This window comes from Lithobates pipiens, unplaced genomic scaffold (genome assembly GCF_037356315.1).
Source record: "Lithobates pipiens isolate NorthernLeopardFrog02 unplaced genomic scaffold, aLitPip1_a1.2 Scaffold_8, whole genome shotgun sequence".
In the NCBI taxonomy this organism is placed as follows: domain Eukaryota; kingdom Metazoa; phylum Chordata; class Amphibia; order Anura; family Ranidae; genus Lithobates; species Lithobates pipiens.
In genome coordinates this window covers 488,139,698-488,155,657 of record NW_027507903.1, presented here as the reverse complement: position 1 = coordinate 488,155,657, position 15,960 = coordinate 488,139,698, and the positions used below count along the sequence as shown (strand labels likewise).

Genomic DNA, 15,960 nt, shown 5'->3' with positions numbered 1-15,960 from the left:
AGGAAATCCCTGCAAATTAAGGGTATTCCTTGGGGACTCCCAGGTCACCAGAACTAGTGTCCCCATTGGAACATTTCCCCTCTATTATTTTTCTGGGGACAACCTAAAATTTGGCTTTTATTTCTGGGGACAACCTAAAATGTGGCTTTTATTTTCACTTTTAACAACTTCAGCTCCGGAAGATTTACCCCCTTCCAGACCATGCCATTTTTTGCGTTACTGCAGTACATTACTTTAACTGACAATTGTGCAGTCATGTGACACTGTACCCAAATAAAATGTATGTCCTTTTTTCCCACATACAGAGCTTTCATTTGTTGGTATTTGATTACCACAGTAGTTTAAATTTTTTGCAATATAAACAAAAACAGACCAAAATGGAAAAAAACAAAACAATATTTTTTACTTTCCAAGTCCACAGTATACGCTGATCTGCTCCCGCTGTGAATAATCACAGCAGTAGCAGCCTGCCGGCAGCTCGCGGGCGTGCCCCCAAACCAGAAGTGCTGGATCACATACTAGGTACCTGATCCAGTGCAGGAGAGCTACCTTGCCACCGTATATATACAATATATGGTCGGCAAGCAGTTAATGATAATGGTAAACCGGACAATTAGAAAAGGTGAACGGGGGCATAGACAGCAATAAAAACTGACAATCATTCTAATCCCTCTGCCCTCTAAAACAAGAAAAAATGCCTTTAGTTATACCTGTAAATAGGTAAGGGGGTGGGGCCCCCATGTGACATCAGTGGTCTAGCATGCACTGGTAAAAGATGTCACAGGGGTGGTGCGACCAGGTGATGTTGCCGACTGGCCCTCGTCCCTTACCTATTTAAGAACTGTTCCGATAGAGGAGCAGGCAGTTGGCGGTTAGCCTTTTATCATGGGCGGTGTGGCAGGTGGCGTGATTGATGATAGGTCTAGTTCAGGGGATGTTGTTTTTTTATTTTTGTTGAAGGAATTGTCAAAAACTGTGTGTGTGCTTTTATTTCTTTTTGACACTTTTTTGTGAATGAGTAGGGGTACAATGCAGGGGTGGGGCAGGGATCTTGTTAAAGGGGGCTTCCAGATTACGATAATCCCCCTGCCCGCAGACCCTTACAACCACTGCTCAGGGTTGTGGGAAAGAGGCCTTGTCCCCATAAACATGAGGAAAAGGTGCGTTGGGAGCCCCCCTGCCCCAAAGCACCCCTGCCAATGCTAAGGGGGTGGGGTGCTCACTCGTCCCCTCCCTTTCCTGACCTGCTGGGCTGCATACTCGGATAAGGGTCTGGTATGGATTTTGGGGGGAACTCCACACCGTTTTTTCCCTGATTTAAATTTTTTTTTCCCGGCAATTTTTTTTTTTACATTTAGCTGATGATCAGTCATTGGTTGTTAAGGATGAGAAGGTTGGCATCCCACCCACTCCTTAGCAACCAGCTATACACAGTGTTTTAAAGAGAAAAAAACCTGCAAAACAGAACAAAAATGAAACATTTGTGTTTTTGGTGCAGCTCCATTGAAGTTTATTACACGTAAAATGCAATCTGCTGTGGGAAAAAAATGTCCCTTACCCTTTACAAAAAACGCAGTGACGCAAAACACACAGATGTGAACTACATCTATAGGAAACCATGCTAAATGAACTGTAGTGCGTTTCTGCAAAACGCTAAAAAAACGCATAGGTGTAAACGTAGGGTAATTGGCTACCCATAAATCTGAATTTCAGTTCACACAAAATTGTATTGAGGTGAGAGACTGCAGCCGTGGCTGATCTGTGACAGTGATGATGATGGAACAAAGATGGTGCTGTCCTTTTGGAGAGAAAAGCTGATGAAGGCATTGTCAGGGTGATTACTGTGAGAGGCAATAACTACCTGGAAGTGTTAAGCCTCGTACACATGATCTGACTTTCCAATGGGAAATATTCGATGGCGTTAAATCCGACTGTGTGTACGCTCCATCGGACACATTTTCTCAGACTTTTCGCCAACAAATGTTGAATAGCAGGTTTTCAAATTTTCCGCAGACAAAGGTCTGTTGTCGGATTTTCCAAACGTGTGTACACAAGTCCGTTGGACAAAAGTCCAAAGTACAAACACACATGCTTGGAAGCAAGGATGAGCCAGAAGCGGTCGGTCTTGTAAACTAGCGTTCGTAATGGAGAATTAACATTCGTGACGTGGAAAATTATGAAATCTCGAAATGCAGCGCACATTCTCTTCTTCTATAATGGGATAATAATGAAGCTGCTTTGCTGGTGATACTGATGGAGTTATTGCAAACTCATTTTCAAGGGATTTTTTTTCTAGTGATATCAAGAATAATATTATTATGTTTTTTTTTATTTTTTATTTGGGCAAGTTACCACAACACTATTATCCCATAGTTTTTAAGATCAAAGATACAACTATGTTGGTGTCCCTTGTCAATTTTACATTATATTTTTTTTAAATGTAATTGCCTACTCCCAAACTGTCATTTGAAGTAAAACATATAACCAAGTATTATTCTCCACAATATTTTTATTGTGCAATAAAAAAAGAAAACAAATAAAATTAGACGTGCTATCTTCCGATAGAACTTAACCAAAAAGTACATTCTATGCATCCAAAAATATAGAAAATATACCAAATCAAATCATTATTATTCAGCCAAAAAAATTATGTCAAAGCAATACCTCCGAGGCCAATAATAAATAACACTTTATCTCCTCCGATTCCGCAACATGGCTGGTTGACGAACGGCCGTCCAGAAACGAACTGAACAGCACGAAATGAAAAGCGCAAAATGAAAAGTGCAGACTGAAAATCGCAAAATAAAAAGCGCAAATCAACACTCACTAAACTTCTACCAACATGAAATTAGCAGAAGGATACCAAAGGGTGGCACTAAAGAGCTGAAAAACCATGTAGTACATCACTATGGATACTATAAATACATTCGTATTTGTTGGCCAACAATTGTGTGGCCGTGTGTATGCAAGACAAGTTTGGGCCAACGCCCTTCGGACAAAGGTCCACGGTTGTGCGGTTGTGTGTATGAGGCTTTACATTGACACATCACTAAGGAAGAATATATTTAATGACAAGTCCACTTTCAGGCAGCCCTGAGCTCTGAAGCACCTGACTGCCATCTGCTGTAATCTCCACACCTGATAAATGTGAAAACTCAGCCCCATTCTTCAGAATGATGGCAGTGTGTATGTTGTTCCTTGCTAGCTTGGTCCTGTCAGGGGGTGAGATACTATACAATGTGATTTTATATCAGATCTCCTGTGTATCTATGGAGGTCAATTATATTTATTGAGTAAAAGAGACTCGGTAGAAAGGATAATCTTTGCTTTAACCTGCACAGGTTCTTAAACTAAGCTGCTGATATTACAATACTATTTCAAACAATACAGCCCACATCATTGTTGAACGTTTGCAAGAAACTATATATATATATATATATATATATATATATATATATATAGAGAGAGAGAGAGTTTTCCTGCTTGCAAGTGTGCATTCTTGATTTGCAAGCGGTAAAAAAAAATTGCAGTGTTTCTTGACTCTTATCTGCAAGCAAACATTTGCTTTATCAATGTGAACTGATAAGATATTGCTTTATTCCAACAAGAGAGCTCATTAATCCTTTACCTACATACAGCTATCTTCAAGCTGACACCATCCAATGGGTCTACACTGATCTCCAGCAGGCGGTTGGCAGCGCGTGATACTGGTAAGTCCCTGATGTGCATCTTGCCCCTTTGCCTGTAATTCCAATTTTTTAATCACTTCACTTATCACACCTGTACAGTGTACACCCCCCCCCCCCATGGGGCCGCAGCAATTTTATTCCACCATGGAACTGTTTATTCGGCAATCGTTTGTCGTTGCTTAAGGCCCCTTTCACGCGATTGACCTGCTCAAATCCACCTGTTTCAGGTAGGTCTAAGCGGACCACCCATTGATTTCTATGGGCAGGCGGATTTCGGCAGAGGTGTGCACTGACACCCGCCTGCCATCCGATACGACAAGAATCGCTCCAAAACAGATGGAGGCGATAAGGTCGCCATCTGTCGATCGGATGAAAACGATTTCATCTGATCTCCCCATAGAGAACAGCAGAGCTCTGACAGGTCTGCCCCTGCACAGTGAGTGGAGATGGACCTGTCATCCGGCTGCTCAGAGGGGATCAACGGAGCGATCTACCGCTGAGCTGGTGGAGTCAGTCCAGCGGATCTGCCCCGTGTGAAAGGGCCCTTGCTAACAAAGTAATGCAAATTAGTTTTTTTTTTTTTTTTTGGGCGGGGTTTATATTTATGCAATTTAAAAAATGCAAAAAAAGTAGCAAATCCTAAAAAAAAATAAAAAAAAGTTTTTACAAATAAGTATTGTTAATGTAGATAAAATGTATACATAGTAGTTTGTTTACTTTAAAATTACAAAATATATCATTCTAGTACAAAGCATTGCAAAGTTTTGTGTGCATGGCGATTTATAAAGGAGCATTTATAGGCCGAGAAAAAGTGCTGAAATGCATGCATTAATAAGCAAATAATAATGCATGATAAAATAGAAATGAACCAATAAAAATAATAATAAATGAGTTGAAGGGAGAAGGTGAAGGAGTTAATTGGGGCTCATTAGGGTAAACTAAAGGTTAATAGATTAGAGACACATTTTATTAAAATTAGAAAAAATTGGCGGATGCTTTTAATTACATTTGCAGGTGGAAGTTCATCCTTTGGCTGCTGTCAATCAAAGCCAGAGACAAGGGATCAGGGGCGGAGCCAAGTCACATGGTCTGTTTGAAGACACAGACCACAAGACTCAGGAGCGAGCCTACACAAGTGCCCCCATAAAAAGCAGCTTTCTATTGGGGCACTCGCTTGGAGAAGAGGAGCCAGGAGCACCAGCAGGGGACCCGAGAAGAGGCTGTTCAAGTATAAACCTGTGCACTCGTCAGTAATGCCCGCCCTTCTCACTTGTTGGCGCCATACTATAGCTTTTACATGTTCACATATATGCGATGCAGGAAACACAGAAAATCCTGTGAGTTTCCTGCACCGCATTGAAATCGCATGATGTTCGTGCGATCTGCCGCGAGTGTCAATGTTAAATGAATGACCCCCCCCCCCAAAACAGCATGCAATCAGATTATGGTGTGGCAGAAAGAAATGGGGTCCCATGCCATTTTGGTGTGGATGATGTGCGATTTGAGTCAGATAAAAAAATGAATGGCTCAATTGGAGAGCCAGCCTGGGAAGCTGGCGTCTCCTGGCGGGGGGGATGTACTCTGAGACCTATGTTATAGAGTATACTTTATGGCCACAGAGTATAGTGTAAGGTGGAGAATCCACTGTATAGTCTGTTGTATAAACCACAACTGCTAAAGTAGATAAGGCAAAGCTGACACCAGAACTTTTGATATATGGCATTAAAGAAACAAGAGGTACATTGCTTCTGCCTATGCTGTATGTTTGATGGACTATAAATACTGTACAATGTTCAATGTTCAAAAGGATGCCAAGGTCTTTTTTTATAGGACCACTTCTATGAATGAAGAGGGTGCCAGAAAGGGTGGGCATAGTTGGGCTGTCAGTGAAAATGACAGGTCCCTCCAGGTGTTTTTTTTTTTTTTTTTTTTTTCTAAACGTAGGTTTTAATGGAGCCCAGCCTGAATATACTATGGGAGTTGCTAATGGTAATCTCCTCCATTTGAAAATATTGTTCTCTTGGTTATCCAGTTAAGCCTGAGTGGCTTGGCATTGGAACCCATTCAGGCCAAGTCTATTGGGCTGCTTTGCTCAAAGTAGGCCAATTGTAATTACAAGCTGAAATCTATTGTTTCCAATATGCATGTTCCATTATGCTGAGTGCAAAATGGAACATGCTGCGTTGTGCGATTTGAGGTAGGGGTCTAAACTGTGAGCCCCCGTGGAGCAAAAATAAACTGATGTGAATGGTGTGACGTACTCATTACGGACAAATCCACACAATATAAATTTGGGGAGTATAAAGTGTATGCCGCAGCCCATCAGAGTACCCGAGTACCTATTTGCAGTCCATGCCTCATAGAATATATACGTTGGGGTGTTTGCTTTCCAAAATGGGGTCATTTTGTGGGTAATTGCACTGTCCTGGTGCTCCAGGACCTTCAAAAGTGTGTGATAGGTAGGAATGAAATGAGATGTGTCATTTATGCTCCTAGAACGCCTGAACGTACTACTTCAGCCTCTGTATGTGGCCAGACTGTGTTAAAGTCCTACACATGTGGTATCGCCATACTCAGGAGGAGTAGCAGAATGTGCTTTGGGGTGTAATTTTTGCTATATACATGCTATGTGTTAGAAATATCTTATAAATTAACAACTTTGTGTAACAAAAAAAAAAAATGCGTTTTCATTTTTTTCCAAAAACTTCTGGGAAAAAAATGAACCGTTCAAAAGACTCATTATGCCTCACAGATTATACGTTGGGGTGTTTGCGTTCAAAAATGGGGGTCATTTTATGGGCAATTCTATTGTCCTGGTGCTCCAGGGCCTTCAAAAGTGTAATAGGTGGCTGTGAAATGAGATGCGTCATTTTTGCTCGTAGAACGTCTGAAAGTGCCACTTCAATGTTGGTGTTCTGTATGTGGCCATGCTGTGTAAAAGTCTCACACGTGGTATCGCCGTACTTGGGAAGAGTAGCAAAATGTATTTTGGAGTGTAATTTGTTGTATGCATATTCTGTGTGTGAGAAATAACCTGATAATATGACAATTTTGGAAAAAAAAAAATCTTAATTTTGCAAAGAATTGTGGGAAAAAAATGACCACTTAAAAAAACTCGCCATGCTACTCGCTTAATACCTTGGAATGTCTACTTTGTAAAAAGGGGTCATTTGGGGGGTATTTGTACTTTCCTGACTTGTAATGCCCCATACACACGATGAGATTATCGGACGAATGATCGTCTGTTTTTTATTGCATGCTAATCTCAGATCGAATCTGATGAGTTTACTAAAGTCACGAAAATTCCCGCACGACAGAAAAAAAATTCGGAAGTGATGTCATGTGTTGTAATGCATTTGTATTGCATTTCCCTAATCGTCTTTCAGGACAGCCACTATGAGAGAGAGAGTCTCCTCCTCTTCCTCTGGAAACACTGCGCCAGCCCATAAATTCTTACTTCCCCTGCCGGACCTCAGTTATTAGTGTTTCCTCTGGCGGGGAGACACTGTGCAAGGAACCAGGCCGATCAGTCAGGGAGGCTGTGGCCGTTTTGTCGTTAAAGAACCCGGTTGAAAGAAGCAGGGGCTTCGTTTGGAGAAAGCTGGGTTCAAACCGTTCGAAACAAACATCCGAGTGTCGGACGGGTCGAACGGTCTACTTACCTCACCAGGTACTGCCACCCCTTCCGAGTAGAGTTGCCACCTCATCCCTTTAAATCCGAACACATATGAATTACACAGGTTCTGAGGCTAATTAAATGCAGATAAGGCACCAAGTGAGTTTAATTACCACCTCAATCAGCCAGAGAACCTGTGCAATTCATATGTGTTCGGGTTTAAAGGGATGAGGTGGCAACCCTACTTCCGAGTCGAGCGCGGCTTCAGGTCATGGGGGACTCCTATCGCGTCTACAGGGACGCAGCTGGCAAGCCGTTCGGAAGATTTCCCTGTACAAGGGTACAGTCCGCCCCTTTTTTTTCTTTGAACCGAGCCGGCCGAACGACGGGCGACGTCGTATCCGGCGGAAACTAAGGCTTGACCTCGAATACGATCGACTTCCGGGTCGTGGAGCTGATAGGAGGGCCGGGCACAAGCTGGAGATGAGTTCAGAACGTGCACAGGCAGCGTGGAACTCTGTAGTAAGCAGCCACCTGCAGTCATGTCAGAAGCTGAGGCTCAAACGACAGACTCTATCTCCAGCATTCCTAAGGTAAGAGCACCCTGGGGAGGGGTACTCTCTATCTAGGATCCCCCCACCCCAATGTATGGTTCTATCATGGGTGGGGGGGGCAGACCCCCTGGGTGGCCAGGGGGGAGGGGGAGGCTCAGATCCCTTCGTTTTAAAAAAGGGTCTAGTGCACTCCCAGGGTTGTATCCCGAGCTTTTGACTGACTTTGTCTTTTTCTGTTTTTTTCTTTTTTTTTCCTTAGAAAGCTACGGAAAAAACTAGGTCTACGCATAGCTCTAAAAAGAAGTGTGCCTCCTGTAGGGACATTTTAGGGGAATCTTGGACCAAAGTGTTGTGCAAAGGCTGTATTGACTCCCTCGTTAGGGAAAGGGAATCTGAACAGGAGTCAGGACTAGCAGCTTCAGTCAAAGAGCTCTCGTCCACCTTCTCTTCTTTTAGGTCCCTTTTTGAAAAATTTCAGCTTCCCACGGGTCCATCTCCCCAGGATACAACCCCACCTCTAGCACAGAGTTCTGCTCCGGTCCAACCTGCTAGTACAGGGGGGACAGAGGTTGCAGGCCCTTCAGGGACAGGCAGGGAACTTCCAGACAGTTCCTCTTCCGATTCCCAGGAGGGTTCCGAGGGGGAGGACCAGGACGGGTCCAGGAAAGCCTCCAGGTATAAATTATCCCTTGATGAGGTAGAGGACCTCGTAAAGGCAATTTATGCAACCCTCGGTATCCAGACGGATAAAAAGCCCCTAACCCTGCATGACCAAATGTATTCAGGTTTGGGGGAGCCAAAAAGAAGGGTGTTTCCAGTGCACAAAGTTTTAATGGAAACAGTTAAAAAGGAGTGGCAGGATCCGGAGAGAAAACCCTTTTTATCTAGATCCCTCAAAAGAAGGTTCCCATTTTCAGAGGACCCGGCATGCCTTTGGAATAAAAATCCCAAATTGGATGCCGCTTTCTCCCAGGTCTCCAGACACACAGATTTGGCGTTTGAAGACATGGAGGCCTTGGCAGATGTCATGGACAAAAGGATTGACTCTCTGCTTAAAAAGACGTGGGACTCGGCTATCGGCAATCTAAAGCCTGAAATGGCAGTTACAGTTGTGGCTCGCAATTTAGAGCACTGGCTCTCACAGATCCAACAACATATTGAGGCAGGCACAGATAAGGAAACCATTCTGTCATCCTTCCCTACTATGCTGCGAGGGATCACTTGCATAGCAGATGCCTCTGCTGAGTCCGTCCGCATGTCGGGCAGAACGGCGGCTCTAGCCAATTCGGCCAGAAGGGCCCTCTGGTTAAAAACATGGCCAGGGGATAATGCCTCCAAGATAAAGCTATGTGGGATACCCCTGACCGGGGACCTCCTTTTTGGCCCAGGGCTAGAGACTGTTCTAGACCGGACAGGAAAAAGTCCTTTCCTCTTAAACGGAAAACCCCCGTACCAACTAAAAAGGGGTTTCGTCCGCAGGGGCGTAGGGAAACCTCTAAACCAGAGGGGAAAAAGAAAACCTGGCCCCAAAAAGGCAGGGGCAGAGGAGGGGCGATTTTTCGCCCTCCTGTCCAGCCCCGTAAAACCCAGTCACATTCCAGCTACAGTGGGAGGAAGACTGGGGGCCTTTCTACCACAGTGCAATATCCCCCAATCAATTTATTTTAGGGGTAATAAGGGGGTACCTCTTGGAATTCTTAAGACCACCCCCTCAAAGGCTCCTTGTCACGCATCTACCCAGGTGCATGGTAAAGGCCGAGGCCTTGCTAGAAGCTCTGAGGGAATTGGAGAATCAGGATGTTATTCTCAGGGTCCCAAAAGCAGAAGAGGGAAGGGAGTTTTATTCTCACATCTTCGTAGTGAAAAAACCCTCAGGGAAGTTCAGGTTGATTCTGAACTTGAAGCCCCTGAATGCTTCAGTGACATACAAAAGATTCCGCATGGAATCGATCTTTTCAGTAAAGGCGCTTCTGCCCCGCAACTGTTTCATGGTATCTCTGGACCTAAGGGACGCGTATTTACACATCCCTATAGCGGAAGCCTCGCAGAGTTTTCTACGCCTTGCCATAGCAGACCTTTGGGCGAAAGGTTTTGCAAGCTGTAGTCCCACCCTAACTGGTAAGTGCTCTCTTATCCTCCTCATAGTGGCTGTCCTGAAAGACGATTAGGGAAAATTAGAGTTACGCTTACCGGTAACGTCTTTTCCAGTAGTCTTTCAGGACAGCCCTAGTTCCCACCCGAAAATTGGGGGGAGTCTTACAAAAGACCAGAGAGCAGCAAGATAATGGTATTTGATAAATATGTTATTAATGTGTTCTTGTGTCTCCCCAGCTGGCCGGAGGTATTCTCGATATAAACTGAGGTCCGGCAGGGGAAGTAAGAATTTATGGGCTGGCGCAGTGTTTCCAGAGGAAGAGGAGGAGACTATCTCTCTCATAGTGGCTGTCCTGAAAGACTACTGGAAAAGACGTTACCGGTAAGCGTAACTCTAATTTTTCGAACGATAGCTGTACTGATTAAACGAAAATCGTACGATTTGGCATCGTACGAAAAAAAAATTCTGTGCATGTCCGATAGAATAATATCGGATGTACTGTCCTAATCGGCTCTCGAAAGCTCTGTACTAACGATCCGATTATCGTACGATCGCTTCGAAAGCGGTATTTTCCATACGATTTTCGGATCGTGTGTACGGGGCATTAGTGTCTCAAGAAATGAGGTACACCTGATGTACTGAAGGCCTGATCAGATGTGATCAATTTTCAGTGATTGGCACCATATAGTTTGTAGACTCTATAACTTTCACAAAGACCAAATAATATACACTAATGTGGGTTATTTTTACCAAAGATATGTAGCAGTATAAATTTTGACCAAAATTTATGAAGAAAAATTACTAATTGGCAAAATTTTATGACAAACAAAGAAAGGCATTTTTTTCACAAAATTTACTTTTTTTTTTTTTTTTATTTATAGCACAAAAAATAAAAAACACACTAGTGATTAAATACCACTAAAAGAAAGCTCTATTTGTGTGGAAAAAAAGACGCAAGTTTCACATGGGTACAGTGTTGCATGACTGAGTAATTGTCATTCAAACTGTGAGAGCGCTGAAAGCTGAAAATTGGTCTGGTCAGGAAGGGCACTGTATTAAGGTTGTTAAAGTGGTTCTGCACCAAAAAAATAAAAAAATAAAAATATTAAAAGCCAGCAGCTACTAATATTGCAGCTGCTGACTTTTTTAATAAAATCACACTTAACTGTCCCAGGGTCCAGTGATGTCGGCGGCAGATGATGAGCTATCGCTCGTCTCGCTGCTGCCCCCTGCCGCCATCCTCTGTCAGGGAATCGGGAAGTGAAGCATTACAGCTTCACTGCCCGGTTCCCTACTGCGCATGCGCGAGTCGCACTGCACGTCTCTTATGGTCCCCCGCTGTGTCTCTGGGAACTGTGTGTTTCCCAGAACACAATGGGGGGGGGGGGGCGGAGTGTCTGCGGCGGTCTGCCCGGAAGTGGGTGCAGATACCTGGATTATCCAGATTAGCGGAACTTCCCCTTTAGGGTGAAGAACCGCTTTAAAGACCAGTTGTAGGCAGATGCAGTCTTTCTCCACTGCAGGTGGTGCTCTTCCGCAGTCGTACTGCAGTTTGCGAGGAAGCCCAGAGGAACATGGTTCCTCTATGGTTTCCTGGGTCTAATTGGATGCTGCCACCCCATGTGACTCTGGTAGCCATCTTGGATCAGGTAGAGACTATTTAAGGCCCTGACTCCCAGGTTTGGTGTGTTTGGCATGCATTTTGTGAGTGGGTAGAGTAGGGGCGGGTACCCCACCTGGTAGGGGAAGAATTGGTGGCAGGAAAGGTTCCTAATGAGCGTAAGGCTCGCAACTTTTCTGGACATCTTCCTGTTTGGGCACGAGCCAGCCAGGCCACCTTCTGCCCTTCTCAAGTCACTGTCAGTTCATCTGAAACCTGCTTTCTACATGTTGTTGGACTTGTGAGTGTTCCTAGTTGGGCTGACTTTGTGAACTGTCTTTGCGTTTATTTCATTCTTTTTCTTTTTTTTTTTCAATCGTTTTTTTCATCACACTTGGACTGTGTGTATTTCCACTGCAATGCTCTGCATCCACCCTCAGTCACTACTGGTCTTGTCTCCGCCCCCTTCTGTAGTTTTCTGCAGGGGGTGGGGCCTGCTGGGGTGTCTCGCAGCACAGTGATTTACCTTTACAAAGGCATTTTATGCAAAGTGGATTTGTATCCTTTGAGGCTATTGAGCTATAATAAATGAGTGTTCATGCCCAGAATTCAGCCAAAGGCTAAGTTCACACTGGCTATACAGAAGACACAGTGCTGTTCACATTATCAAAACATGAAGTGTTAGCCAGTGGTGTATTTAGGTTGTGCTGTCCTAGGCCTGACTAAACTTATGCACCCCCTAATTTAAATATAACCCACCCCTTCATATTTAAGACCCACCATGAAATTTTTCAGTGGGGATACTAGTTCTGAGGGCCAGGTGGTGGGGGGGGGGGGGGGGTGAAATATATTCCCTTAATTTGCAAAGATTTCCTCTTGCTTCCTGTTTGAGGCAGGAAATTAAGGGAAATATCTGCAATGGGACACAGATGGTAGGCTGGATTCTTTTTTTTGCATTTTAAGTGTGTTTTGCATATTTGCACTACAGTCCATTTAACATGGTTTCCTATGGAACACATTCTGTAGTGCAAATCTGCAAAATGCACTAAAAATGCATAGGTGTGAATTCAGCCTTACTCTGTCCAAAAAAAAAGTGTTGCCTATGTAACAAGCATTCTGTCATTGGCCCATTCAGGACATGCATAGATTATAATGTAATGCTATCTGTTATGCAGTTACTCCTTTTTGGCCACAGTATGGAGATAGGTAGATGCTGACTATTCCTTCCTGAATATGAGACAGAGGACACTGAGGAAAAAGGGGAGTTTTCAGGAAGTGCTGAGGTGATTTTGAGGAAAAGGAGAGAGGAGCCATTACTACCAGAGAGAGCCGTGAGCCAGGAGACAGAGCATCTACAAGGATACCACCCCTGCAGTGCAAATTGCAGGTGTCACCATGGGCAACTGAGAGTGAGATGACATCTGTTTGAACTTTTGTTGCTGGGATTGGTGGGAAGCCCTTGTTGCCATTATCTGTGACTGTCACTATTTGCTGCAGTCATCAGAGACTGAGCCGCTGGGATCTACACAGTCAGACACATATAATCTCTAACACCTTAGAGACTGCTTCAAAGAGCTCCAACGTCTTAGCTGGCTAAAGAATCGGGACCAAGGAATGCTCCTAACCCTTTGCCCATATACTTTGTTTTAAAGTACCACACTTTGGTTCACCCCCCCCCCCCCCCCCCCGTTTTCCTTAGAGTGCACGCTAAGACAGTGTAGTTATTTATACGTTGTATCGTTCATAAGGGTTGTCCACGTTATTTTTCCATTTCATTCATTGACTCTATTTACACCCTGTTCCAAATTATTATGCCAATGATATTTTTCTCATTTACCTAAATAATTGATGTAAACAGTCAGCATAATTCTCATTTTATCAACTATTCAGTGTATAATTCAAATTTTATTGAACAAACCTCCTAATAACAGTTTTCTCATCGTCTTCCAGGACAGCCTCTGAGACATAGGGCTCCTCCCTCTGGGACAGGAAACTCATTCACCCAAATGGTTAAGAGGAGGTCCTTCAGAAGTTACACTTTTGGGTGGGACTTCTCTTTAAGGTAGAAAAAAAATCTGCCTTTACAACCAGTTTAGAGCTAAACTCCAACTTTCTTTTTACTAAAAGTGAATGGAATGATCAATCCTAGCATAGATCATACCTCCTGTACCATGTTGCTCTGTTGTCTGCAGATCTCCTGATATTCTGGGTTTAGTTGTGGCTTTGTACCATGTGACACTCTGCATCATCTAGATCGGCCTTTCTCAACCAGTGTCCCGCCAGAGGTCTTTAGGTGTTCCGTGGGATCATGGTAGAGAAGGGCTGTCGGATGATTACATCAGCTGATGTGAAGGAACTCCATCAGCCTCAACAAAGTGAAAGTAAAGGGAGGGGGGAGTGTGCTTTACTCTCTGCTTCCCCCTATAGTGCAGCACCTGGCTGTGTGAGGAAAGGTACTGTACTAGAACTTTTTAAATGGCTTTATACGTGTGTGTGGGTTTTTTTTTTTTGCACGTGTTTATGTGCATACGTGTATTAGGGCATGTTTGTGATGGCGGCAAGGACCGCTGATCCTCTGAAAAGCAATCCATGCTCAGATTGCTTTTCAGAGTCCTCTCCAGCTATTTGATACAATTTTCAGTTTTCCTGATGCCAAAATGGCAGCATACTAGTGATAAATAACTAGCTGATTGGTTTGACAAATCCCACCTTCTCTTCTGAGACAGAGGACTGAATAGTCCTTCCTACAAAGTCCTCTGATAACGTCCCCGGGTCTATTCCGTCAAGTTTGAGTAGGAATGTTGGAGCGACCGTGATACCCCTGTACAGATGGGCACCATAGATTCTCTTGATTGTGTTCCCTATGAGGCTTTAACCGCTCTGGTAGAGTGCTCTGCCGCTGCTCACAGAGGCTCGTGACCTCTAGTCATATACAGAACCAAGCCTGCTAGGATCCAGGCAGTAACCTATTTCCCTTGATTCCAAACTGGAATGAGAAAAGGTTTATTTGTATGACCTGAAAGGGACAATTGTGGAGAGATACTCCTTTAGTTCTAAAAATGAACAGTACGTGTGACTTTCCTGTGTGAAGTTCTGGAGGAAAGTTAGGCAATGTCCAGCTGTCTGTTAAATATCAGACTGTTGCTATGTTTGATGCAGAATGATCTACAAGATCCAACTCTACTCCTTCTTTTTTTTTTTTTTTTAAATACTTTGAAGCTCCAAAAGCTTGAATCTCTGATAACCTTCTGCTTAAAGTTCTTGCAATTGAAACTGCCTTGTAAGTGATGGCCTGAACTGAAAATTGCTCTGTTGGAACAAACGGTTAAACTGATATGAGATCCAGCAACTGCAATAGATTTTTCTTCCTTGGTGACCGACTCCTCACGACTGCCCTCAAAAGTTGTGCAAACTGAAGGATTCTTGGTCCTTTTCAAATGTGTTATTGCCAATATAGCCCACACTCGTGAGCTATGTGAGGATAGGTTAAGGCCTGGAGGAAGAATAGAACAGTTGACACTGGAAGGGCAGTACGATCAACGTCTCTCGCCCCTACCAAGAAAAGGCAAACTTGTTCCCGAATTAGACCTAGATGTTGTAAGTAGAATGTCTGTCTGTCTTCTCGCACACAATAAAAGTAGAGATCACTCTGGCGTGAAACTGGAGCAACTGGAGTTGCCCATCCTCCCCCTTTTTAGTGCCCCAGCTTGCAGCCCCAGTTTGCATATGTTATAGAGGGGAAATGTCTTCTGTATCCTGAAATGAATGACCAGGGAAAACTGAGGGCCTCCTGGTCAATGTGGAGGACTAGCTATGACAACTATGTTCTCTCTTGACCGCCTCAAAGGGAATCTCATTTACAGGGAATGTTGCAGAAAATGTATAGATTAAATTTCAGTCCCAGGGAGAGACAAGAGCATCTGCCCCTTGCACCTTGGGGTACAGACAAAATCAGACCGAAGTTTGTGATAACTGTGGGAAACAAGGAGGCTTGTCTGTGGTAGGCCCCACCTGTGGACCGGCTCCGAAGACCTGGGTCATAAGACCCACTCATTGTGCCATTTTATGTCATGGTAGGAACCTTTTGGCTTTTGGCAGGTGCTACCAACCACTGAACACAACCCATGCAAGTGAACAGGGCTGCTCTGCAATGCACAGTTGTGGTGTACTAGTGTGCGGTTCAAGGAGCTAAAGCAGGTGGGGAGGAGGTGATACAACACCTTCTCACCACCTGCCTAATGTTTTCTAAAGAGCAATCTAAATGTTTGCTCTTCAGAGGGCAAAATTAATGTGGAGGAGCCAAAAGGGTTAAAGATGGAGCAAGCAGAGATAGGAAAGGGATAGAACACGCAGATCTCATGGATTCTTTTCTCCCCATCACAGAAGTCTCTGTAATAAACTTGTTT

The 15,960-nt window shown here is 43.9% G+C and overlaps 1 protein-coding gene across 2 annotated transcripts in view; it reads left to right on the top strand.

Annotated features, from left to right (window-relative positions):
* Positions 1-3,186: 3,186 nt before the first annotated feature.
* Positions 3,187-15,960, top strand: part of OVCH1 (ovochymase 1) — a 100,449-nt gene continuing 87,675 nt past the window's right edge. For both annotated transcript variants that reach the window (XM_077469004.1, XM_077469003.1), the window contains exons 1-2: positions 3,187-3,222; positions 3,639-3,710. In XM_077469004.1, coding sequence (XP_077325130.1) covers positions 3,189-3,222; positions 3,639-3,710 — 106 coding nt within the window. In that variant the 5' untranslated portion in view covers positions 3,187-3,188. The remainder of the gene's footprint in view (positions 3,223-3,638; positions 3,711-15,960) is intronic.